The sequence below is a fragment of the Hypanus sabinus genome, chromosome 13 (assembly GCF_030144855.1).
Source record: "Hypanus sabinus isolate sHypSab1 chromosome 13, sHypSab1.hap1, whole genome shotgun sequence".
NCBI classification, from domain to species: domain Eukaryota; kingdom Metazoa; phylum Chordata; class Chondrichthyes; order Myliobatiformes; family Dasyatidae; genus Hypanus; species Hypanus sabinus.
This window is the reverse complement of record NC_082718.1, coordinates 81436746-81464126: the sequence shown is the minus strand read 5'-3', so window position 1 is coordinate 81464126 and position 27381 is coordinate 81436746. Positions and strand designations below refer to the sequence as shown.

Here is a 27381-nt window from a genome sequence, read left to right as displayed (position 1 = left end):
AGTGGGACCGCTCTCGGGGTTTCACAACTAGCCATTATTCGGTACATCAAGGACGTGGCCGAAGAGCTTAGCTCAGCTTCAGAGGGCCGAGATCTTGTGGCTCTGGAGACAGACGGATCAAAGGGCAGTGTCTGGGCAGGAGAGCAGTGTGTCGTGGGAGATGGAAAATCTAAGGCTGTGTGCCCAGATACCCAAGATCTTTGGGCACAGAGCTCCGAAAAGTGACCGAATGGAATTTTAACATGATAAACCAGCAAGTTATTTGTTATGTCTCCCCTCTCGCATGTGAAACGGAGATACTCCTTTCTCCCTTATTAAGGCGGGAGGGAGGGGGAGAGAGGAGGGGGGAGGGGGGAGAGAGAGAGCGCGCGCGCCTGTGGTATGTTGAATACCAGGTGAACAAGTAGTCTTTGGAGTACTGCAAGTCTGTGTCTTTATTATTGCTTTGCTCACGCTCTAGTGCTTGGTGATGGGTGGCAATGCTTTTTTTTTGCCAGTGGGGGGAGGGGGGGGATCATTGCTTGCTGCTACTTACATATGGCAGGAAGGGGAGCCGGGGGTGGAGGGGGGGGGGACTTTGGGGTTCTGATGTTTAACTGTCATTCATTCTTTGGGGGCACTCCTGTTTTTCGTGGATGGTTGTGAAGAAAAAGCATTTCAGGATGTATATTGTATACATTTTTCTGACATTAAATGTACCTTTGAAACCTTTGAGATAATTTCCCAAAGTACCTTCATCAATGCACACCTCATACCTACGAGAGGTAATGAGGATTGAACAGGTCAAGACAGATTGGAGAACATTACTTGTGTGACTGACTATGAATCAGCAATGACAAGCACAAGGAAAAACCAATGAATGACAACAAATGGTCATTTTTACTGGGAACATAAATAAAACAGAAAAGGTAGCTCAACTGTGGATAATGGGAAACATGGATAATATTAGATCCAAGGAGGAGATATAAATTGGCCTGAAAAAAGCATACCCGAGAACTGACAACAGTTTAGAACTCAAAGAATGACCAAATGATTAATAAGAAAGATATCAGTGTAAAAGCAAGCTGAAAATTGGAAGAATTGATACAGTGAAGAATGAACAATTAGTGAAGACAGGAGTAGATCCTTTACAATCAGAATTTATAACAGGGAACAATGAAATAATGATCTAATTGAATAACTATTTTAATGCCTTCATTAAGGAGGACACAACACCTGCCAGTAACTTTAGGGCACAGTGAAGGATAAAGAAACTAATGGCCATTGGTATCTGTAAACAAAACTGTGTTGGGGAAATAGATAAAATTGAAAATATTGTCTCAGATGGGAGAGTAGGCATGTACTCTAATCATTGAAGAAGCAACCAGACAAGCATTTGAATCACACAAACATGAGAAAATCTGCAGATGCTGTTAATTCAAGCAACACACACAAAATGCTGGTAGAGCACAGCAGGCCAGGCAGCATCTATAGGGAGAAGCCCTGTTGACGTTTTGTCAGGACTAACTGAAAGAAAAGATCGTAAGAGATTTGAAAGTGGGAGGGGGAGGGGGAGATCCGAAAGGATAGGAGAAGACCGGAGGGGTTGGGATGAAGCTTAGAGCTGGGAAGGCGATTGGCAAAAGGGATACACAGTTGGAGAGGGAGAGGATCATGGGATGGGAGGCTCAAGGAGAAAGGGGGAGGGGAGCACCAGAGGAAGATGGAGAACAGGCAAGGAGCGATTGTGAGAGGGACAGAGAGAGAAAAAGGGGGGGGGGGGGGGAAGGCAAATAGATAAATAAATAAGGGATGGGATAAGAAGCCCAGCATTTTGTATGTGTTGCAAGCATTTGAATCACCAAGGCTATGGGGGCAAGACTGCACCCAAGGAGTGAGTAATCTGTGGAATTCTCTACCACAGCAGGCAGTTGAGGCCAAACGTTAAATAAGATCTAGTGGCAAAAGAGATCATGGGATAAGGGGAAAAAGCAAAAACAGTGTAAATTTGGATCATTAGTCACGACTACATTGAATGGTGTTGGAGTTCAAAGGACTAATGACTTATCCCAATTTCAAGTTGGCTTCAGTCATTAAGGTAGTGCGGGAAAACAAGACAATCAGTTCCTCAGTACTGCTCTCATGACCAATTTGTTTTGGGAAGCTTTGACTAAGAGCTAAACATTAGCCACAACACTTCAGACAACTTATCTGTAGTTCTTCAAAAGAGAACTAATCTTTGGAGACAGCACCACTCTCCCTCAGGACTGGATGAAAGGTTTCATGTAGGTGTCTATGCTAAGCCTCTTCACCGAGCCTGAACATAAACCTTCTAATGCCAGTAGAAAAACTAATCAATCAAGTCCTGGCCTACAGTTAAAATCTATGGGAAGCTGTGTCTGTGTTTCATATCACCAGGAACTAGATTATGACCTTTAACTAATTTTCTGAAGGGTCTTTGCAAGCAAGGAAGTTTGATCTCATTCTGAATCTAGTTTGAACATGATACCAAGAGGTGAAAAGTCTACATGTAAATTACTAAATACTTAACCAAAACTTGTAACTCTTTTCAAATAAGACCACTTAAAAAACATTTCACAAAACAGAAATCTTTACACAGCTGACAAGGAAATATAGATAGGTGTAAACTTGAATCCCATTAATTCCATAACATTTCTGTTTTAAAATTATCAGCGTGCTAACAATATTTTTAAACCATACCTAAGTGCAGTCTGTAGAGCCTGGGCCCCATAATATTTTAGGTTTAGTTCTAGACTTTTCTGCAAAAATCGAATTGCAAGGTCATAATCCAGTGCAGTTTGGAGCATTAGGCTGATGTTACTCTGTAGACACACACAGGAAAAGAAAAAGAGTGAATTTTTACTCTGATCAGCTCAGAGTCCATTTCACTGAACACTGCAACGTATGGTTCTGAGGCTTCTGTATTGACAGAGTCTTCTTTAAAACCATTACATGTTATTATATTTTGTAACTCCAGAAACTAATAAAAAAAAATGCATGGGAACCATTCTGTGTACGTAACTTTTCTTTAGCAAATCACTGACATATGACATGGTGGCACAATGACATATGCCATTCACATATTTATAACCCATAATGAATTATGCTCAACCATATTTATAATATTACTCAAATATTACTGGATTATTAAATACACTGCAGCAATACCTCTACATTTGAGGACAATAAAATGATTGGGTGGAGTGCAGATTGTGAGGAAGATGCAGGGAAGCTCGACTGTGCATTGGACAGGCTGAGCAGATGGGTGAATGCAAGGAAGAAGCAGCATAATGTGGATTTATTCCACTTTCAATCCCCATTTCCAAAATGATGAATGAAGAACAGGACCAAGCTCAATATTCTACCCTAAAAAGGGAAGGGAACATTGCAAATATTGTTCAAAAGATTATGTACATTGGTAGTGAGTGAAAAAAATCTATGTAATTTGTTCTGAAAGTTTCTAAATTGATGAACAAAAAACTTCTAGTGTGATCACAAACATCTACATCTGCTGCATATGGCCCTTGGCAACATCGTAAGGAATGTCATCAAGTTATACTTGTATGGAACCAAAGCTGACATGCATTCAGTCCCATATTTAACTTCAACTGGACTTGTTTACTTGCCCTTAAAAAAGACTTCCATAGGTTGTACCTGTACTTCTTGCATCGTTCTGAATCACAGGTCTTGAATGCCATAGATCTAGCCCTCAGCAGACTGCAAATCTCCTAGTTCATCCATGGCTTTTGGTTTGGGCATGTTCAGTATGTTTTCAAAGGTACCACACTCATACTCTTAAGTCTTGACAAAGTCGGTGATAACTGTGGTATATTCATTCAGATTCAAAGACAAATCCCTGAATATGGCCCAGTCAATGCTCCTTCACTTCTCTTAACCTCACCACTGGTGCCTTCTCTGCCTGTATGCTGAAAATATAAGTACAGCCAGGTGATTGGACTTTCCATAGTGTGGGTGTGGGATGGTATGGTAGGCATTCTTGATGGTGGTTTAACAGCAGGCAATCGTGTTGGCTCCTCTGGTTCCACAGGTGATCTGTTGGTGATAGTTGCTTGGCAACTTCCTCAAGCTGGTCTGGTTGAAATCCGCTGCAATGATAGGGAAGGCATAAAGGTGCTCCGTTTCCTGACTGCTGATCATGATGCTTAGATCCTCCAGTGCCTGCCCGACACTACTGGCATGGAATGTACACTGCCATCAGGATGATGGTGGAAGACTCCTTCAGCAGATAAAATGAACAACACTTGATCACTGGATGTTCCAGGTCAGGTGAGCAGGACTGAGACAGAACTGCCACATCTGTGCACCACGATTTGGCAATAATGAAGCATATTCTGCCTCCCCTTCCTTTAACAGATTCAGACGTTCTGATGACAAGGTGGACAGTGAAGGCCATAGGCTGCAATGCTGCATCCAAAATGGTGGGGTTGAGCCATGTTTCCGTGAAGCAATGTACACAGCAGTCACTGATGTACCTCCGGTACTGCAATCTTGCTCTGAGATCTCCAATTTCCAGAGACTGTACATTCTACAGCAGGATAATAGAGAGTAGGGGTCTAAAGACTGTGTCTCCAGCAGGATAATAGGGAATGGGGGTCTGTTTCCATCATACTTGCAGTCCAGTATGCTTTCTGCGTTTTGGTCCAGCATGCTTTCTGCCAATAGTCTTATTCATGCTATTGTTTCTTCATGACCAAGTCTTCCAACTGACTTTCCATCTGCCACCATTGAGAAACTCAGTTTAGAGATTTAAGAAATTAATTTAATGGCTATGCTTTTTCATACCTCTGCAACCTCATCCAATGGTACAGTGTATAAGTGGCCTGGATGAATATGTAGATAGATGAGTTAGTAATTTTGTTACTAACAAGAATTGGGAGTGCTGTGGATAATGTAAAAAGCCAGCAAAGGGTACAGCGGGATATAGATCAGTTGCAGATATAGGCAGCGAAATGTTAGTGGAACTTAAGCCAACCAAATGTGAAGTGTTGCACTGTGGGAATTTTGACTACTAGTTTAATTAGTCTGCCAAAGCAATGTGGGCCGTTCCTGTGCTGTACAGTTAAACCTCCTTCCTGTCCACAAGAGTATATTCCAGAAATGCCTACATTAAAACCCATTCCACCCCTAAAAGCAAAACAAAAGCTTTTATGAAAACACTTACATCAAGGACAGCCATTTCCGGGTGGTCTTCTCCAAAGATGGTGAGCATCAGGTAGCGAGCACGGTACAACAGCCTCAGTGCTGTTGAATTCTGATTGTTAGCAAAGCAGTAAAGGCCCAGTCTGGTCTGTGAACATAAAAACAATAGTGGTGAGCACCATGTAACAAATTACATGTTGGTTAGTAGAATAATTGTGTATTGTGAATTACTCCTATTCTCCAGATGGGTGACTAGAGTATCAGTAAGAAGCTGATAGACCTGCAAGGGAGAATAGATAACAATGAAGTGACTGAGTATTATGTTTTCTAACTTCAAAACATACAACTAATGGAAAGAAAAACACAGAGCCGGGAGATGCAAGTGCTGGGTTTTGTTTTACTTTTAGTGAGGTACACACTTTTGACATAGTGGCATAATGACATACCCCATTCACCTACTCCTTGCATATAACCAGTAATTAATTTTGTAAACAACAAAGAATGCTGAAATCAAATATATTTACAATATTACTGAAATATTAAATACACAACACTCCTCCCTGCCTAGTTATGAACTCCAACTCAATATAGAATGCATCTCAACTTAAATATGTAACATATTGTTCTCTAGTCATATTATATGCACAGTATACTGTATAATACAAATACTATATAGACATCCACAGCTTAGTAAATTATAAATTGCCCCATTCAGGCCTAAAAATTACATCACTGTGGTGGATTTTTTCCTTTATAGGATAATGTCTTTCCTGACAAGGGGATCACTCTGCTTGTGGCATGAAATAATCTCAGGTTCTGGGGCCTCCTCAATAATGGATGTAGGAGTTGACTCTGGCATTGCAGGAAGGACTCTGACAGCTCAGGATACCTTTCTTCTCTAACAATTGACTCTGCTCTCCTCAACTGATCGATGTGTCGTCTCCAGATGACATCAGACACAATTTCCACTGTGTAGGAGAGTGGTCCTATTCAGTCTTTAATCTTTCCAAGTACACACATTTGATCACCCCTGTAGTCCTTTGCCAGGACTGCTTGTCCAGGAGTGAAACACTGAACCTTCTTGCTTGAGGAGCCCTCAGTTGGTCTCAGCCCTTGGCCCTGCATACTTTTTCCAAGATTGGGTCTGAGATCCAAGTGTGAGTGCGAGGGGCAAGCCGGGAACAACATAGCTGCTGAGTTGATGGTTGTGGAGTGTGTAGCATTGCAATATGCAAGAGAAGATTGGCGAAATTCTAATTCAATATAGTGTGCTCTGCTGACGTTGCTTGAAGTGCATCCTTTAGACTCTGGACAAACCTTTCCACCAAGCCATTTGCAGCTGGGTGGTATGGTGCAGATGTAATATGTCTTATTCTGTTCAGTTTCAGGAATAACTGAAACTATTCTGCAACAAACCATGATCCATGGTCACTGACCAGGTATTCTGGAACACCAGGCCTTAAGAAGGGGCTTCTCAACACATCAGTGTGTGAATTTCAGCCATTTTGTAGCTGCATCCACTACCACCAAATGTGTGCCCATGAATGGTCTGGCAAAATCCACAGGAATCCTCTACCGGCAATGCAGGACATTCCCAAAGATCAAGCGGTACTGCTCTTGGCATCTTCTGGATGTGTTGGCATCCTGAACAAGTCCATTGCAAGCTGTTCGATCTGCTGATCTGTCCCGGGCTACCAGACAAAGCTTTGAGACAAAGCTTACATTTTGACCACCCCTAGATAACTGGCATACAACTCCACCAACACTTTAGCTCTCAGCTTAGATAGTACAACAATTCTCAATCCCCACATAAGGCAACAACCATTGAGAACAAGTTCATCCTGACACTGGTAAAAATGAAGTAACTGGAGTTTCTGCTGTACATTACAGCTGCTTTGGGTAGTCGTGCAGACCTGAGACAGTGTGGAGTCTTTTCTGGTTTCCCTTTGGATCATCTCTGCCATAAAAGAAAGACTATTTATATTAGGGAGAAAACGTCAAAGAGAGGTCTCCTCAATTGCCAATTTTTCAGTTATTTCCTTTTCCAAGGGTAAACAGGACAATCCATCAGTATTTCCGCGACTAGTTGTCCTCTTGAATTTGATTGTGTAATGGTGTCCTCCGAGGAACAGACCCAATCTCTGTGACCACAGTAAGTGAGGCTTGGTTTAAATAATTCACTCTTGTAGTATCATACGCTGAGCTCATAATCTTCTCATCTTTTTAACACTGTTTTGAGATTCGAGAGATGCTCTTTGTCATCCTTACTGGTAATAATGATGTCGACCAGGAAACACCGAGTGCCTGGGCAGCCTTGCAGCATGTGGTCCATAGCTTTCTGCCAGAGTGCAGGTACAGATGGAGTTGCTACTCCAAAAATAAGCCTATTATAGCAATAAAGCCCTCTGAGTGTTTATGGTGAGGAATACTTTGGACACTTCTTCTATCTCTATCTGTAGGTAGGCCTCAGCTAAGTCCACTTTGCTTAAATGTTTTCCTCCAAAGTTCAAAGTACATTTATTATTAAAGTATGTATACATTATATGACCTTGAAATTCAACTCCTAACAGGCATCCATTAAACAAAGAAGCCAAAAAGAACCATTAAAAAGACTGTCAAATGCCCAGTGTGCAGAGGGAAAAAAAATACAAACCATGCAAACAATAACCGCAAGCAAATAGTTTTCTGAACTGAAGGACTGCAAAGAGAGTCTGTCTGTCCAAAGAGAGATGTTTAGTTCAGCACAGAGCAGAGCAGTGAGCTAAACTGACCTGGACCTTGCCTTGGGCTATGATACCCTAATCTTTTCAATCTGGCCCAGTGGCCAAATCATTGTCCAAACACTGGGTTCAGTCATCTCAATGTGCTCTGGGGCCAGGACCTTGCCACCTCCAGAAAGGTTTACAAAGATATCCTATATCCTGGGCAGAGGGTACTGATTTACTTACAGTGCTGGGTTGATGGTGACCTTAAAATCACCACACATCCTCAGAGACCCATTCTTCTTTGCAAATGGGACCACTGGTGCTGCCCATGGCCTTCACACAAACTTGGAAAGAATTCAGCCTCCATGCGATCTAACTCACGGACTACTTTATCACGGATGGTATAAGAAACCCGGTGGGCTTTGTAAAAACTTGGGTGTGGCATTTTCAATTAACCCTATTTTACCCCTGATATGTTTGAATGTTCCAATGCCATCCTTGAACACTGCTGTGGCATCATCCAGTAACGTTCTTAATTTGCTTTCGGTTGACTATTGCAGGGACTGTGGCCATGCAACTGGTGGATGGGTCTCCAATCAACTTGTAGTTGTCTCAGCCAATCATGACATCACAATGCTGGCCCTCCTGTTTTCACCACATATAAGCCCATGTGGCTTCTTGGTTGTTGTATTTCACGGTTACAAATATCATTCCCACAGAAGTAATCTTTTCTCCAGGGTAAGTTTTTAGTTGAATATCTGCATGCTTCAGTTGTGTTATGCCATTCAAACTCATTTTGTGGAATGACTGAAACAGCTGCACCAATATCCAATTCTGTTTTAATTAATTTGCCTTTCATTTCTGCGCGTCTCCTGTTAGTTTTCACATTGTAAAGCTACTCAGTCGTACGTCACTCTCATCATTATCAGATTTTTCACTAAACCAACAGCACACAGATTAGTGTTCTTTTTGTAACTGCAACTTGGCTTTTTATCTTCTTCTCTTCTCTGTGCGGTCCATTTATGTCTGTCTGCCTGATATACTCTTTTGCATGTGTCCTATTTTGTTGTGTTTTCTGTAAGTTTCTCCTTTAAATCCATATTGGCCTGGTATATATGAACCCCTGCCACCACAGTAACACAAAGTTGTTTGGCCAGACAGGTTACTGTTCAGATGTTCTAATTTTGTTCATGCTCACTTTCATTTCTGAATGCAGCTCAATTGTGTCTCTGGCTGTTATGCCCACTGATACAGCGATTTCAACTGTTCACTTAAATGCCAGTTGTGTAGCAGTAAGGAGCCATTTTTGAATGCTTTCTTGTAAGATTCCACAAACTAAAAGATCTCTCAAGTGCACCATTAAGCTCATCACTGAACTGACGATGCTCAGTTTTTCAGCTCAGCCACATAGGCTGAAATAGATTCCCCTTTCTTTTGATTCTGCTTATGGAAACCTCAAGTGTTCTGTAATCAACAATAGTTTTGGTTCTAAATGTTCCTGCATTATTTTCATGATATCAGCAAAGCTCATTTCGGCTGGTTTGGTTGGAGCGGTTAAACTTCTAAGCAAACTATATGCTCTTTCACCTAATTCACTCAGCAAAACTGGCACTCACTTCTCATTGGCTATTGTATTTGCTTCAAATTACTGCTCAATTCGATCCACATATGGCATCGATCTTTCCAATGTAGACAGCAATTTCTGCGGTTTAATTATTTATTTTTATTATCACCCAGTATTCACTGTTCATGAACCCATGAATTTCATACATCTACTGCCTTTTTATTTTAAACTCAACCGTCTCTGTCTCCTCCCAGAGAAGCATATGCTGCACTTAACAGGTAGGTAGTCACTTCAGTTTCATTTGAAACTTCTTTGTTGCCACTGTTATGTTTTGCTACTCCAAAATATTGAAACTAATTGAAAGAAAAACATGAAGCTAGGACATGAATGTCCTTAGTTTCATTTTACTTCGTTTAGTGAGGCGCATACATATAACATAGTGGTGTAATGATGTTTGTCATTCATGTACTCTTTACATAACCCGTAATGAACTATGTAAACAACAAAGGATACTTAATCAAACAATATATTTACAATATTACTCACTGAGGAAATGAAATTGATGAGATATTAATGAGATATCTACAAGGCCCCATACAGGCTCAATGGTCTACTTTTGTCTTGAGGGAAAGCAAATCATTCCCTTAAGCAGAGAGTCTGCTCCCTGTTTAAAACTGTAAGTAACCAGCTACACTGTAATGCTAATACCAGGAGCATAGCTCCAGACGGCATTGCTCTCGGGATCTCAGGACCATGCGAGCTTCTCCACTGCGACTTGGTGATATTCCACGGAGAAGAAAGATGTCATGAACAACTTCAACCTTTGTGCATGGGATTCATCCACCACACCAAAGCCTTTGACTCGGTATCAAGGGAACTCCTATGGGATGTCCTATCCACCTATGGATGCCCTGAAAAGTACATTCGAATCCTGAGACTCCTCCACGATGGCATGCTTGCCACAGTCATGGTCAGCAACAGTAAGTGTGAGCCTTTTCAAGTTAGGTCAAGAGTAAGGCAGCGATGTGTGATTGCTCCTACTTTGTTCACCATCTTCATTGCGACAATCATCCACATCATCAAGGATGACCTACCCCCAGGAATCGAAATTGTCTACAGAACAGATGGCAGACTTTTCAATCTTGCTCATCTCAAGTCCAAAAACAAGACATCCACAAGTTCCCACATCCAGTTCCAACATCATCTTAAATGACAACTGTGTTGCAGCTCTCTCAGAAAACCGCCTACAACAGATTCTGACTGTCTTCAACCGTGCATACACAAAACTTGGACTTACCATCAATTCCAAAAAGACTCAGATCATCTACCAACCGTAACCAACTGAGACAAATCAGATAGAACTATCAATTCAACTTGGCGAAATAACCCTGGAAAATGTGGACCACTTTCCATATCTTGGAAGTCACCTCTCCTCCAATGTTGACCTTAATGACGAGATCCAACATCGTCTTAAATGCGCTGGAACGGCTTTTGAATGTCTCCGAACAAGAGTCTTTCATGATCGTGACATCCAAACAGACACCAAAATGTTAGTGTACAAAGTAGTGGTAATCCAAATGCTCCTGTATGCATCAGAAACACGGACAACATACCAACAACATCTGAAGGCACCTGAAAAGTTCCATCGATGCTGTCTTCGAAACATCTTAAATATCAGCTGGGAAGATAGAAGAACTAATGTCAGCATGCTAAATGAAGCAAAACCAATGGGCACTGAAGCCTACATCATCAAGAACCAACTAAAATGGAGCGGTTATGTTGTTCGGATGAAAGACGAATGTCTGCCGAAACAAATCTTCTACTCCCAGCTTAAAGAAGGCAAATGTAAAAGAGACGGACAACAGAAGAGATTCAAAGAAGTCTTAAAAGCCAAAATGAAGAAATGTAACATCGACATCAACAATTGGGAAACCAATGCCAAGGACAGGAAACTCTGGCAAGCCATCATCCGAGAAGGAACAGCAACTTTTGAACCAACAGATGTGCAGAATTAGAAGAAAAGAGAAGAAAACTGAAAGAGAAGCAGCAACAACCAAAGCCCGATCTGCCATCTGGAACTACCCGTCCTGAATGCGGAAGAACTTTCAAAGCCAAGATTGGACTCATGAGCCACTTGAGAGCCCATAAATAGATCAACAGAATGAAGACAATCACCCTCGACCTTGAGGAATAGCCACAACAATGACGAATGCTAATAAAGTCGGCCCTCCTTATCCGTGAGTTCCGCATGTGCGAATTCAACCAATCACAAATCAAGAAAACCTGGAAGCGCTCTTCCAGCACTTGTTGTTCGAGCATGTACAGACTTTTTTTCTTGTCATTATTCCCTAAACAATGCAGTATAACAACTATTTTACATAGCATTTACATTGTATTAGGTACTATAAGTACAGTCGGCCCTCCTTATCTGCGATTCCACATGCGCAGATTCAACCGACCGCGGATCAGGAAACCCAGAAGTTCTCTCTCCAGCACTCGTTATTTGAGCATATACAAACTATTTTTTTCTTGTCATTATTCCCTAAGCAATACAGTATAGCAACCATCTACATAGTATTTACATTGTATTAGGTATTATAAGTAATCTAGAAATGACTTAAAAGTACATGCAGTCCCCAGGTTATGAACAAGTTCCATTCCTGAGTCCGTATTTTAGTCAGATTTGAAGTCGGAACAGGTACATCCAGTATTATTTAGCTTCAGTTAGTCAAATGTTTCTTAGTATATAGTACATATTTTACCTTTCTATGCAAATAAAACACTTAAGAAACATACATATTTCAATAATTAAACCACTGCGTTGGTTAGTAATAATTGTAGCTTTCATCAGGGCAGGGCCAAGCTCCATTAAAATTGTTCCGATCATTGACCGACTGTAGCCTAACACTTTTCCAATGACCAATGGCATTTCATCTCTTTCCGATCACTTTATTACTTCCACCTTACTTTCAATCGTGATCGTGATTATTCTCATGGACAGAAACACCGTGGATTCAGAGCTGCACCGCCAGGTCCTGATGTCCACCGCATTAAGCATGTTAAATAAAGTCCGGGGTTTTAAATAAAGTCCTAAAGACCAGTGCACTGAACCAGGTTAAATAAGGGTCTCGAGCATCTGCGATTTTTGGTATCCGCGGGGGGGGGTCTCAGAACCAATCCCCCGCAGATAAGGAGGGCCGACTGTAATCTAGAATGATTTAAAGTATATAGGAGGATGTGCGTAGGTTATCGTGGATCAGGATTGAAAAAAAAAATCGTTAATTCTCTTACTAAACAAGTCTGAACAGATACATCTGGTATTATTTACCGTCAGGTAGTCAAACGTTTGTCTTAGTATATATTTTACCTTTCTATGCATATAAAACACTTAAGAATGTATGTTTCAGTGCCGGGCTCAGGAACAGAAGTTCCCGAGTTTGATCCAGCGGCAGATCACTCCCAAGTGCGCTCTCCATCGATGCCGGGTTGATGCGGAGGATCAAAACCCAAAACCCAATAATTAAACCACTACGTTGCTTAGTAATAATTGTAGCTTTCATCGGGGCAGGGCCGTTCTCACTTTATCCTTTAAAATTGTTCCGATTGTTGACCGACTGTAGCCTAACACTCTTCTAATGACCGATGCCATTTCACCTCTTTCCAATCACTTTATTATTTCCACTTTATTTTCAATCATGATCATCTTCATGAACAGAAACACTACAAATTCAGAGCTCTGCTGTTGGGTCCTAATGTCCACTGCACTGAAACAGGTTAAATAAGGTCTGGGGTTCTGCTGGGTCCCAAGGTCCACCACATTGAGACAGGTTGAATAAGGGACTTGAGCATCCATGTTTTTTGGTATCCACGAGAGGTCCCGGAACCAATCCCTCACAGATAAGGAGGGCTGACTGTACAAAGTAACACGCTAGTCAAAGGAAGGTTGTTAAACAAGAGTTTAATTACAGAAGGAATGATAATGATTGGCTGCAGCATTAGCAAAGTTTTTTTACAATATCAAACTTTTGAAATAACTATCAGCTACAGCTTTTTGCTTCTAGCAAGGACCAAAATGTATGAACAAATAACAATAAGCACTATGGATAGTGATACTGGCTACATCTTTGTAGGAGTAACATACCTATTTTCTGTCTGTCCGTATTTTGAGTTGCAAATTTATTACGGGTAACTTGCCACATGGTTTGGGGATGTGGTCAAAAAAAATTAGTACAGCTAAGTTGATTAGTTTAGTTGAGAGGCAGTGAGCTGGGGTATTATTTTTTTTGTTGACCGCTAATTCCGCTGAAGTACATTAATTTTAAGCTGGCTGATGGTGTAGTGGCATCAGCGCCAGACTGAGGTGAGTGGTCCTGGGTCCGAACCTGGCTGGCTCCTTGTATGCTTTCCATCCATTCTGGGTAGAGCTTTGATCTAGCAACTCGGCCTCATAAAACAGACAAAATGCCAAAGCAATGGCAAGGTTGCCACATGATGTGCCACAAGGCGCAGAGAGAAATAACAACAATGCGAACTTGAACACTAATTACTCTTATTTCGCTAATTTTAGTTTCATTAGTTTTTTGTTTAAACTGCTGTGAGATAGTTCGTCTTTGTTGGTTTCATAATAAAGGGTCTTTATTATTACTTTTCTCGACTCAAAGCACAATTATTTGGAAGCACGACGTACAGTGTCAATTCCAACACTCAGCTGCTCAGAGGCTTTGATTTGTTTTTAAGTAGCCACTACAATCTTAATTGGCACTTTTCTGTGTATTCATAAGGGGGTTTACTGGCAAATGTTAAATGCATCAACCTTTGGCCATTTTAATAACAATATTATTATTATTTCATTGTTGAAGATAATAGAAACACCATCAACATGCCTCCATTTCTATTAACTTCACAAGAAATGAGAAACCTGGATAATAACGAACCTAATCACATTCCACAATAAAGCCCTCAGATTCCATTCCTGTTCTCCACTGAGTTAACCAATTTCAGCAGTGTGTGCAAAGCATTCCGACTGGCTTCTGCTTCCCTAGTTTAAAGGGGGAAAAGCACTCACTGTTTCTTTTCAGCATCATGTGAAATGCATATATGTATATATGTACACACTTGCTAGGTTTAGTTTTCACTGTGAAAGTGTTGTGCTGAAATTATGTGTCAATAACAACTGAATGGAATCGACGTGTGCAAGCACATTCCAGTGTGTTGGTCATAGAAAATGAACTAGAAGGGTGAATGAAGAATAAAATGATAACTCACATATTCACGAATCGTGTTGGGATGATCGAAGCCAAGGATCCGCTCGCTGATTATTACAGCTTCTTGCTGGTTCTTTATAGCCTGTATGAAAGAGGAAGTACATTAGTGATCATAATGAAAGAGATATGTAATGGCATTTGAGAAAAATCACTTCAGTCTGTGAACAGTCCTCACAGCACAATCGTGACACACAGGTAACCATTACTCATACTTCTCAACTTGCTTGTAGTCTTTGACAAAGCTGGCATTCCCCAAATCTCTCTACCATCATTCAACAGGACCGACTGCAAAAACAGTCCATCTTCCTGCATCTGCTTCAATACATTTGGTTCTCCCCAATGATTAAGCTCCAGCTCTCCACTAATCATCCATCTGCTGCACTTCAGTAATCTCAATGGTTCCATTTAATATCAAAGAATGTATACGATATGCAACCTGAAATTCTTACTCTTCACAGACATCCATGAAACAGAAGTCCAAAGAATGAATGAAAGAAATACACAAGAAGCCCAAAGCCCATTTGTAAATACCTGATTATCCACGTGTATCCTGAAAGCATGACAGCTTTATTTCACTGTAATTCCCTCAACCCCTCAGCTGTGTCTAGATGTGTTGGATTACTTGATGATATTGTGCACAGGATAGAAATAAGAAAAACATCTTCTCCTACTAAAGCCATTTCCTTCAGTGCCCATTATGTTCTATGATCTAGCCTGTGTCTGATTTTCTCTCCTTGGCAAGTACCCAAAATTGAACAGACTGCAAGCACTGGTGTCTTGTTTGATCTTGCAATGAGTTTTAAATCTCTTATTCTTGGCACCTGTAAGCCCACAACCTTAAAAATCACTCCAGCCTCACCTCAGTCAACAGTTGGTGGAACCCCCATCCACATCTTTCATCTCAAGATTTAACTCCTCCAGCACATTCCAAATTGACCTCCCTCACCCCACTCTCCATAAACTTGAGGTCATCCAGCTATGTTGCCCATGTTCCATTCAGTCACCTTTGCTTGTTGACCTATTTTGTTTAAGCAGTGCTTTAATTGTAAAACATGAATTCCTCTTTTCAAATTCTCCATGTCTCCTGTGTCTCTGCACTTTCTCCAGGCCTTGAAACCTGTAAACATCAGCATTCCAGTTCTAGATTCCTCCACATCCCCAATTTAAAATTGTTCCAAAATTGACTTCTGGGCCCAAACTCTAGAATTTATCTCAAAAGCTCTTATCCATTTATAAAACATACCATTTTCCCTGGGCCTTTCGTCATGCAGTCTGGTATCTCCCTCTAGGATTTGATTTCTTTTTGTATACAATACTGATATGAAGCACCTTTGTTATCTTGCTATTTTATATACTTTTTGTTGTTACACCATATTTAATCTATTCCATATACTTACTGTAATTGATTAACATTTATTTTTCCCCTTTCTATATTATCAAGTACTGCACTAAACTGCTGCTGCTAAATTAACAAATTTCATGACACATGCTAGTGAACAATACTATCAACATACACATAGGTGATAGTATACCTGACTCTGATAAGAAGGTGGTAGCTGCTGTTGATCACAACGTGCTGTCCATAAAGGCAAGTCCACAGCCACACTAACATCACTGTGATTGAACTATCTAGAGCAGGGGTTTCCAACCCCTTTAATGCCACGGACCCCTCACATTAACCGAGGCATCCGTGGACCCATGATTGGGAACCCCAAGATAGTGAGCTCTGCAAATTAAGAATGAGGAAGTTTCTTCTGTCATCACAAGGCAGAAGATCTTATATACAGTATATTAAGTACAACAAATCCTTTAGCAATCTCTTCTATTACTGATTCTATTGTTTGGTATGTCTCCATCATTACACTTCCACTTCATAAATGTTCCTGTGAGCACCAGTGAAGAGTGGTTTTAAAAAAAATTGGGAAATTAACTGCAGATCTTTCAATTGCCTGTCCGTTGATTTGTTCAAGAGATCAGTGTTGAAGCACTGAGACAGCAATTGGTATAGTCATAGATATGCCGAGATTGTAAATGAATAGTATTGAACGCTGCCCATCTCCAGATTAAGTCAGCAGATAGAGACCATTTGAAGCATGTATTTCACATGCAGCTTAATGTGAAGAATTATTGTACAATCAGATCCTCCTGTCCACTTGAAAAAACACAGCCACAGGTATAATAAAATCAGGATCCAACAATGCAGGTAAAAGATAGGCAATTATTGAATATCTTTAGTCTGGGAATAAAACTTCCAGCACACTGTTAGAAGTATTTACTCACTTCGGGAATATCATCCATGACGTAATTCAACTGTGCAAGCAGGTGCAAACAACCACAGACGTCCGAGTGCAAAGGTCCATACACGTTTTTGAACAAATTTAAAGATTCTTTAATTAATTGAAAACCTTCCTTAATATTTCCTAGAAATAAAAACAATAAGAGGAGGGTTTAAACTAGTTTGGTGGGGGATGGGAACCAGGTAGCGGGTTAGGAGGAGAAGGGATGGAGAGGAAGGTAGATAACAAGGCCAGTAAAAGCAGGCAGGAATAGGGCAATAGATACAATGGAATAGTTTGATAGTTTGGAAGTTTGATAGTTTGATAGTGGCACGGACTAGAAGGGCCGAGATGGCCTGTTTCCGTGCTGTGATTGTGATTGTTACATGGTTAAGTGTTTATCTTTTAACACTAGAAGTATTATGGCTAATGGTGTTGAACTCAGAGCATGGATCAGTATATGGAACGATGATAATATGGCCATGACAGACAGAGAGAGAGAGAGAGAGACACACACACAGAGAGACAGACACACACACTCACAGATTCAACGACTCATCAGGGACAAAACCACAGCTGCACTTGGATGGCATAATGGAGGGCTCGTCCACCGAGTCTATATGGATAGAACTCAAAAGTAGGTAGGGTGCCACTAGGAAATTGAGGAACAGATACACAGGCAGATTATGGAAAGGTGTGAGAACAATAGGGCTGTTGTCATTGAGGATTTCAACTTCCCAAGTATAAACAGGGACCTTCTGAGTGCAAGAGCAGAGACTGGAAATCTGGTCAGGATTGATGGGAAGATGAATGCTACTAAATACAGAGAGATCCTGGATAAAGGCCTGCTAGCCTCTGCCAGAAACCTTAAACCGGGGAGGAAGTTCATCCTCCAGCAGAACTGCCAGAGCAACCATGCAGTGGCTTCAATGAAGAAAATTGATGTCCTTGAGTGGCCCAGTCAGGCAGCTCAAGATTGTTGTCCACCACCACCTCCAACTAACATGGCACAGGAGGAATCCATCACATTGTGCAAAGCTAACAGAGACTTTATCCAAAAAGACTACTGGCTGCGATAACCATGAAAGGTGGCTCAACTAAGTACTGATAAAGGGGAACACATACTTTTGAACTGCTGACTTTTCAGTTTTTGAATTTTTAGTTTTTTTTATGTTTTACACTTCCCCTGTTTTTTTGGGGGGGCCCTACTGTGAGAAATAGGGCATGTGATTTACAAATAAAAATTCTCAGTTAAGTTGATCAAAATAATAAAAATAATTATTGATCCCAAATGGGAAATACTTTTGTTACAACAGCAACATCTAAAAACACACTTAGCAGTGTGCAAGCTTAACTGATAACAACCTACAGAATGAATACACAATAATAATGTACCAATGCGCAATAAAGCACAAAATAATAAAACAGGGTCTATTCTGTGTTCTCCTGTAGCACAAACATGAACTGTTGTACATGCTTATTGCAATTGGTAGGAAAGATTTTCTGTAATGATACTTTTGACGGTGGAGCTGAACGAGTCTCCCAGACTCCCAGCCAGCCACATCTGTGCTGGGTGAGTCAAGCTGCAGCTCCTTAGGGACCGTGTTAGGGAACTGGAGATGCAGCTCAATGACCTTCGTCTAGTCAGGGAAAGTAAGGAGGTGATAGAGAGGAGCTAGGGGCAAGTAGTCACACCAGGGCCTGGGGAGACAGATAAGTGGGTAACAGTCAGGAGAGAGGAAGGCAGGAGTCAGATGCTGGAGAGCACCCCTGTGGCTGTACCCCTTGATAATAAGTACACCTGCTTGAATACTGTTGAGGGGGCAAAACAGGGGGGTCAGACAAGAAATGCTGTGCACACAGGAAAGAAGCACGGACAGCAGTTTGTCTCCCATGGTTCGGGATGTTTCTGATCGTGTCCACAGTATTCTGAAGTGGGACGGAGAACAGCCAGAGGTCGTGGTACATATTGGTACCAACAATATACGTAGGAAAAGGGAGGAGGTCCTGAAAACAGACTACAGGGAGTTAGGAAGGAAGTTGAGAAGCAGGACCACAATGGTAGTCATCTCGGGATTACTGCCTGTGCCACATGACAGTGAGAATAGGAATAGAATGAAGTGGAGGATAAATGTGTGGCTGAGGGATTGGAACAAGGGGCAGGGATTCAGATTTCTGTATCATTGGGACCTCTTTTGGGGCAGGCCTGACCTGTGCAAAAAGGACGGGCTGCACTTGAATCCCAGGGGGACCAATATCCTGACAGGGAGGTTTGCTAAGGCTATTGGGGATGGAGAGTTTAAACTAGAATTGCTGGCAGGGTAGGAACCAAACTGAAGAGACAGAGGAAGAGGCGGTTGGTTCACAAATAGAGAAAGCTCGGAGACAGTGCTAGAAGGAAGATAGGCAGGTGATAGAGAACGGACACACTTAGACCGATGGTTTGAGATGTGTCTATTTTAATGCAAGTATTATTATGAACAAAGTGGATAAGCTTAGAGCGTGGATCAGTGCTTGAAGCTATGATGTTGTGGTCATTGCAGAGACTTGGATGGCTCAGGGACAGGAATGATTACTTCGAGTGCCAGGCTTTAGATGTTTCAGAAAGGACAGGGAGGGAGGCAAGAGAGGTGGGGGCGTGGTACTGTTGATTAGAGATAGTGTTACGGCTGCAGAAAAGGTGGATGCCATGGAGGAATTGTCTATGGAGTCTCTGTGGGTGGAAGTTAGGAACAGGAAGGGGTCAATAACTCTACTGGGTTTTTTTTTTTATAGACCTCCCAATAGTAACAGGGATGTGAAGGAGCAGATAGGGAGATAGATTCTGGAAAGGTGTAATAATAACAAGGTTGTTGTGGTGGGAGATTTTAATTTCCCAAATATCAATTGGCATGTCCCTCGAGCGAGGGGTTTAGATGGGGTTGAGTTTGTTAGGTGTATTCAGGAAGGTTTCTTGACATAATATATAGATAAGCCTACAAGAGGAGAAGCTGAACTTCATCTGGTATTGGGAAATGAATCTGGTCAGGTGTCAGATCTCTCAGTGGGAGAGCATTTTGGAGCTAGTGACCATAATTCTATTTCCTTTACAATAGCATTGGAGAGAGATAGGAACAGACAAGTTAGAAAAGTGTTTTAATTTGTGTAAGTGGAATTATGAGGCTATTTGGCAGGAACTTGGAAGCATCAATTGGGAGCAGATGTTCTCAGGGAACTGTATGGAAGAAATGTGACAAATATTCTCGGGATATTTTCTTGAGGTTTTGCATAGGTACGCTCCAATGAGACAGGGAAAGGATGGTTGGGTACAGGAACCATGGTGTAAATCTCATCAAGAAGAGCTTATGAAAGGTTCAAAAACTGGGTAATGATAGAGAACTAGAAAATTATAAGGCTAGCAGGAAGGAGCTTAAGAAAGAAATTAGGGGACCCACAAGGAGCCACGAGAAAGCCTTGGTGGACAGGATTAAGGAAAACCCCAAGGCATTCTACAAATATGTGAAGAGCAAGAGGATAAGACATGAGGGAATAGGACCAATCAAGCGTGACAGTGGAAAAGTGTGTATGGAACCAGAGGAGACAGCAGAGGTACTTAATGAGTACTTTGCTTCAGTATTCACTACGGAAAAGGATCTTGGCGATTGCAGGGATGACTTACAGCAGACTGAAAAGCTTGAGCATGTAGATATTAAGAAAGAGGATATGCTGAAGCTTTTGGAAAGCATCAAGTTGGATAATTCAACAGGACCAGATGAGATGTATCCCAGGCTACTGTGAGAGGCAATGGAGGAGATTGCTGAGCCTCTGGCGATGATCTTTGCATCATCAATGGCGATGGGAGAGGTTCCGGAGGATTGAATTGTCGCAGATGTTGTTTCCTTATTCAAGAAGGGGAGTGGAGTTAGCCCAGGAAATTATAGATCAGTGAGTTTTACCTCACTGGTTGGTAACTTGATGGAAAAGATCCTGAGAGGCAGGATTTATGAACATTTGGAGAGGCATAATATGATTAGGAATAGTCAGCATGGCCTTGTGAAAGGCAAGTCATGCCTTATGAGCCTGATTGAACTTTTTGAGGATGTGATTAAACACATTGATGAAAGTAGAACAGAAGATGTAGTGTATATGGATTTCAGCAAGGCATTTGACAAAGTACCCCATGCAGGGCTTATTGAGAAAGTAAGGTGGCATGGGATCCAAGGAGACATTGCTTTGTCGATCCAGAACTGGCTTGCCCAAAGAAGGCAAAGAGTGGTTGTAGATGGGTCATATTCTGCATGGAGGCCGGTGACCAGTAGAGTGCCTCAGGGATCTGTTCTGGGACCCCCTACTCTTCGTGATTTTTATAAATGATCTAGATGAGGAATTGGAGGGATGGGTTAGTAAAGGTTAGGGGTGTTGTGGATAGTGTGGAGAGCTGTCAGGTTACAACGGGACATTGATAGGATGCAAAACTGGGCTGAGAAGTGACAGATTGAGTTCGACCCAGATAAGAGTGAGGTGGTTCATTTTGGTAGGTCAAATATAATGGCAGAATATAGTATTAATGGTAAGACTCTTGGCAGTGTGGATGATCAGAGGGATCTCGGGATCCGAGTCCATAGGACACTCAAAGCTTCTCGCAGGTTGATTATGTGGTTAAGTAACCATACAGTGCATTGGCCTTCATCAATTGTGGAATTGAATTTAGGAGCTGAGAGGTAATGTTGCAACTACATAGGACCCTGGTCAGACCCCACTTGGAGTACTGTGCTCAATTCTGGTCGCCTCAGTACAGGAAGGATGTGGAAACTATAGAGAAGGTGCAGAGGAGATTTACAAGGATGCTGCCTGGATTGGGGAGCATGCCCTATGAGAATAGGTTGAGTGAACTCTGCCTTTTTTCTTTGGAGTTTCAGAGGATGAGAGGTGACCTGATAGAGGTGTATAAGATGATGAGAGGCATTGATCGTGTGGATAGCCAGAGGCTGCTTCCCAGGGCTGAAATGGTTAGCATGATAGGGCACAGTTTTAAGGCGCTTGGAAGTAGGTACAGAGGAGATATCAGTTTAAGTTTTTTTTTAAAAAACACAGAGAGTGGTGAGTGCATGGAATGGGCTAGCAGTGACTATGCTGGAGGCGGACACAATAGGGTCTTTTAAGAGACTCATGGACAGGTGCATGGAGCTCAGAAAAATAGAGAGCTATGGGTAACCCTAGGTAATTTCTAAGGACATGTACGACACAGTTTTGTGGGCTGAAGGGCCTGTATTGTGCTGTAGGTTTTCTAGGTTTCTGTCTGAAAGGGTGCTCCACTGCTTATTCAGTAGGTCATGGAGAGGATGTGTCAGATTGTCCATCATGGATTACAATTTGCTTAGTGATCTCCTCTCCACCACTAACTCAGAAGAGTCTGGATAGCGGCCAAGGACAGTTCCAGCCTTTCTGATGAGATTATTCAGTACGCTTGCAACACCAGCATCGATGCTGCTCCCCCAACACAAAGCAGCAAAGAAGACTGGACTCATTGTAGCAGACCGATAAAAGATCTCCAACATCCTGCTGCACACATTGAAGGATCTCAGCTTCCTTAGAAAATAGAGTCTGCTCATCCCTGGTTGAAATGCTCATTAATGTGAACAAAGGGTTGGGGGTTGAATACTTTTACAGGCACTGTAGATCATTTGCAGATACAAGCAGAGAAATGGCAGATGGAGTTTAATCTGGCCAAATGTGAAGTGGTACATCGTGCTAGGTCAAATGTAAAGAGACAGCACACCATTTAGGGGAAGATCTTTAACAGCATTGATGAGCAGAGGGATCTTGGGGTCCAAGTTCATAGCTCCCTGATACAGGTTAAAGCGGCATATGGCATGCTTGCCTTTATTAGTTGAGACACTGAGGTTCAGCTTTATAAAACTCTATTTGGGCCATATCTGGATTATTGCACACTGAAGGAAGTTGAGGCTTTGGAGAGGGTGCAGAAGAGTTTACCAGTATGCTGGCTGGATTAAAGTGCACATGCTATAATGAGATGTTGGACAAACTTGGTTTGTTTTCTATGGAGCAGCAGAGGCTGAGGAGATACTTGATATTAGTATATAGATTATGAGAGGCATAGACAGAGTGGAAAGACAATATCTTTTCCCAAAGATTGAAATCTCCAATACCAGACAGCATGAATTTAAGGTGTGAAGGGGTCATTTCAAAGGAGATGTAAATGACAAGTTCTCCCCCCACTCAAGAGAGTGGTGGGTGCCTATAATGCACTGCCTGGGGTGCTGGTAGAGGCAGAAAGGTTAGGAACTTTTAAGAGACATTTAGATATGAATATGAGTAAGATGGAAGGATATGGACATTGTGTAGGCAGAGAGATTAATTTAGTTCTCTGTTTGATTACTAATTTAATTGGTTTGGCAGAACATTGTGGGCTGAAGGGACTTTTCTTTTGCTGTACTTTTCTATGTTCTATTATAAGAGTTGAAGTTAGCAATACAGAAGGAAATAAACTTTCTGATCACTGTCAATTCTGCCCTTTGAAAGAACTGTTCTTGGAACAAGGCAGCAAAATTCCAAAATTCACAAGAATCTTAATATTTTTAAGGAAACCGTGAAATAAAAATAGAATGGTCAACAAGTAGTCAGCAAGTCAAGCAGCATTTGCACAGAAGGGGGGTGGAGGAGGGAGGGGGTTTCCGGTCATCAGAACGGTATTCAATTGAATGCCATTGAACCAAAATGCTTACTCCATTTGCTCTCCACAGATCCTGCCCGGCCTGCTGACTATTTTCTGGCACGTGCCCTTGTTTGCTGTTTGATATTAAAAGTGGGAGGGGTATTATCGAATTCTGTTACACACCACCATCAGCACTGTTGTAAAATTTAGTGGCACACAATAATCAGTCTGGCTTCCACAGTGTAGCCTTTCACAACGTGGAGCAGCTCTGGCTCTGAAATCTTGCTGTATAATGGGAGTCTGTGGACCACTTGCTTAATGGTATTGGTCCATGGCATAAAAAAGGCTGGGAACCCCTACTCTACAAGGTCTTCTTTTTCAGATCTAATTTTACTCTCGGCCTTAATGACATCTAAGGAAATATCAAACTCTCTCTACATGAGCCCTCTTTTAAAGACCTTGCTTATTCCCTGTTCTACCAAGAAGTACATTTTCTTTTCAATGTGATTGCGTACCTTTCTGAATTTTAGTTTTTGCTTGCTGATAAACCTTCTCAGCATCTGTTGCTTTCACAATAATATGCTTGAACACAGGGAATGTGTTAAGAATGTCGTCCTCTGTGAAAGTGGGTTTGTGACGATTGTCAAAATTGTAATCTCGCAGCAGAACCTAAGAGAAAATATTTAAGAACATTATAAACAACCCAATAAATCAAAAAATGCTTATGGCTTGAAATGACTCTGCAAGTACATCATACATCCCCCTCAAAAGGTAGAAATAATCCAAAACACAAGAGATTCTGCAGATGCTGAAATCCAGAGCAACACACACAAAATGCTGCAGGAACTCAGCAGGTGAGGCAGCATCTATGGAAATGAATTAACAGTCAACATTTTGGGCTGAGACTCTTCTTCAGGACCGATATCTCATCGGTAATAAAGTTGAAAAGATCCAGAGCAACCAGGGTGGGGTGTCCAAGAAGAGGAGGAGGTTTGGAGATGGGAAAAGGGGTCACTGGTGTGAGATGGGGAATTCTTGTCAAAGAAGTGGGCTTGGAGACAGACTTGCTGTTGAGGCAAGCACCAAACTCACAGAGGTGTGGGTGAAGGGGGCAAAAGCAAGCCCCTTGCTGAGGATAGAATATTCCACCTCAGGGAGGGGAAGGTCATAGGGAATGGTGAAGGCACAGCTGGCATCAGAGGGGGGAGGAGAGGTGATAGCATCAGTGGAGGGGGGGAAGGTTGGAAGGAAGAAGGAAACTCTGAGGACCCAAGAAGTATCAGGGGAGCCTGAGAGACTCAGAGTCGGAGACTGGTGATGCCAGAAGGGGAACCCAAGGGTCCAGCGTTAGCGAGGAAACTCTCAGATTAGAGGTGATGGCAGCTGAGGTCCGGGCTAGACCCAGAGCTAAAGGTCAAGTAATTTGTGGTCTGAAGGCATCCAAATATGATAAGTTATACAACGTTGGGTAATATGTTTGCTGGGGTAGCTGAACTGCCACTAAGATTCAAATAGTCATGAGATGGAGTTGCAGAGGGACAAAACAAACCTTTGTAATCATCCTCCTCCTCTGATCAATGCTCAAAGCTACACAAAATTGAACATCTAATTCATCAAGGTCCAGATTATCCACGAACTTTCAACACCAAAATAGTTTATGAATTCCAAGTGATATTTAGCATATGATTGTCTTTGGGAAAGAGGAGTTCTCAGATGAGTCAAAAGATGATAAACTTCAGTAGAGCTCCTTCAGGACTTATTAAGGAGAACTCAAGATTCAACTGGGGGGGGGGGGGAAGAGAGGAGGAGTTACTTTTCTTTTATCCCCAATAAATGTAAAGTTGTCTTCTTTGTGTTGGCAATCGCTTGCTAATCTATTTGGTCAAAAAAGACCAGGTGAAACAACCCTAAACTCTTCTCATGTAGAATGCCACTTTTCTCAAGGAAGACTCTGGGACATTAGGGCCAATAAGATTTTGTTTCTCCATAATATCCACCCAATGACTTAGCAATTTTCTCAACCCCATGTCTGCCATCAAACACTTGATATCAGTTGCCTTCTGGTCTCTGCTTTGACAATGATTATCAATCTTCCCTTAACAGAACATGGCCTCCTGACTTAATTTAACACAAACTGGCTCAATTCGGTGACTGGCTCCAAATCTACTCTCTAAAATTTTGATTAAAATATCATGGAATTAATTACTGAATGCATCAGTGCCGACTTGGATTCATTTGATTAGAAAAAATGTAGTGACTGCAGAAACCAAAACAATGGTAGCATAGCAGTTAGCACAATGCTATTGCAGTTCATCATAGTTAATTCCCAGCATCCTCTGTACATACTCCCCGCAGAATGTGGGGGTTCTCTCTGGGTGCTCCAGCTTCCTCCCACAGTCCAAAGACATACTGAGTAGGTTAATTAGTCATTGTAAATTGTCCAGTGATTAGGCTAGGGTTAAACTTAGAGTTGTTCAGAGTTGCTGGGCAGTGCGGTTTGAAGAGCTGGAATGGTCTATTCTTTGCTGTATTCTAAATAAATAAATTTCATTATGTTCCTATGAAGTGCATTAAACCTCACTGAAAGTGTGATTTAAATGAAAATTGTGGTAAACAAAATTCAACAAGACTTCTCCCTGTTGACTTCTAAACTGATTTGATTTATGGTACAATTTAAGCTTCTCAAATTAATCCTGGGGGACGTCACATGATGACGTAGGATTGAGACGTGGAAATACAGCTCTCCCGTAAAAAACCAGTACAATAATGTTTAAGTGAAGAAAAGTTAGTAAATACTTTTTAAAAATTACTTATAAACTACTCAGGATTGTCTTAAGATATGTCTCCTAAACAGAAGCAGAAGAAAACTACTACTTTGAAGACAACACAAGTTGGAAAAGAATCAAGGCCGGCAGCCATGAAAGAGCCTTGGGCTCAAGTGCATTTTACCTCCGGCGATACAGAACAGGAAACTGCAGCAACATCAAAAAAAAGAGCAACAGGAATTGCGCATGCATGAAGGAAGGGGCATGCACAAACACGAGCAACCCAAACTACAAATCCCAGCTATGATCGGAACTGAAAGTGAAAATGAGGTGGAATCAGATTCTCTGGATAAATCAGACGAAGACGAAGAGACAAAGAAGAGCAACAGGAAGAGGTTGGAGGTGATATTGGAGACATAAAAAAATCTTTGGTGCAAATAATGCATGAATTAAAAGCATTAAAAGTAATAAAAAAGATATTAAAATATGAAGATTATGTTTGATAAAATGATGAAAAGACAGGACAAAATGGACAAGAAAATTAAAAACTTGGAAGAAATAATGGGAGACACCATTGATAGAGTGAATAAAATGGAAGATAATATTTCTGCCTGGACATCAGAAAGAAAACAGTTGGAAAAAGTGGATGTATTTGAAAATTTTAACAGACGAAATAATATTAAGGTTGTTGGACTTAAAGAAGATATAGAGGGAGAGGATCCAATAAATTTTTTTTCATAAATGGATTCCGGAAATTTTGCAAAATGGAAGAAGGAACCCAGTTAATTGAAATTGAAAGGGCTCACAGAGCCTTAAGATCAAGACCTCAAGTTGATCAAAACCCACGATCAATCTTAATAAAATGCTTAAGATATTAAGATAAAGTAAAGATCCTGAAGGCGGCTGCCCAATGTGCCAGAAAGAGAAATGGGCCATTGATGATAGAAGGGAAAACAGTTCTTTTCTATCCTGATATAAGTTATGACCTTTTG

At 41.4% G+C, this 27381-nt stretch overlaps 1 protein-coding gene across 3 annotated transcripts in view; it reads right to left on the bottom strand.

The window, feature by feature from the left end:
* The window catches only part of LOC132404056 (clustered mitochondria protein homolog), a 99416-nt gene that overhangs the window by 23091 nt on the left and 48944 nt on the right, over positions 1-27381 (bottom strand). For all 3 annotated transcript variants that reach the window (XM_059988040.1, XM_059988038.1, XM_059988039.1), the window contains exons 18-22: positions 24140-24293; positions 16974-17113; positions 14695-14775; positions 5183-5308; positions 2701-2822 (exon numbers count right to left, since the gene is read on the bottom strand). In XM_059988040.1, coding sequence (XP_059844023.1) covers positions 2701-2822; positions 5183-5308; positions 14695-14775; positions 16974-17113; positions 24140-24293 — 623 coding nt within the window. The remainder of the gene's footprint in view (positions 1-2700; positions 2823-5182; positions 5309-14694; positions 14776-16973; positions 17114-24139; positions 24294-27381) is intronic.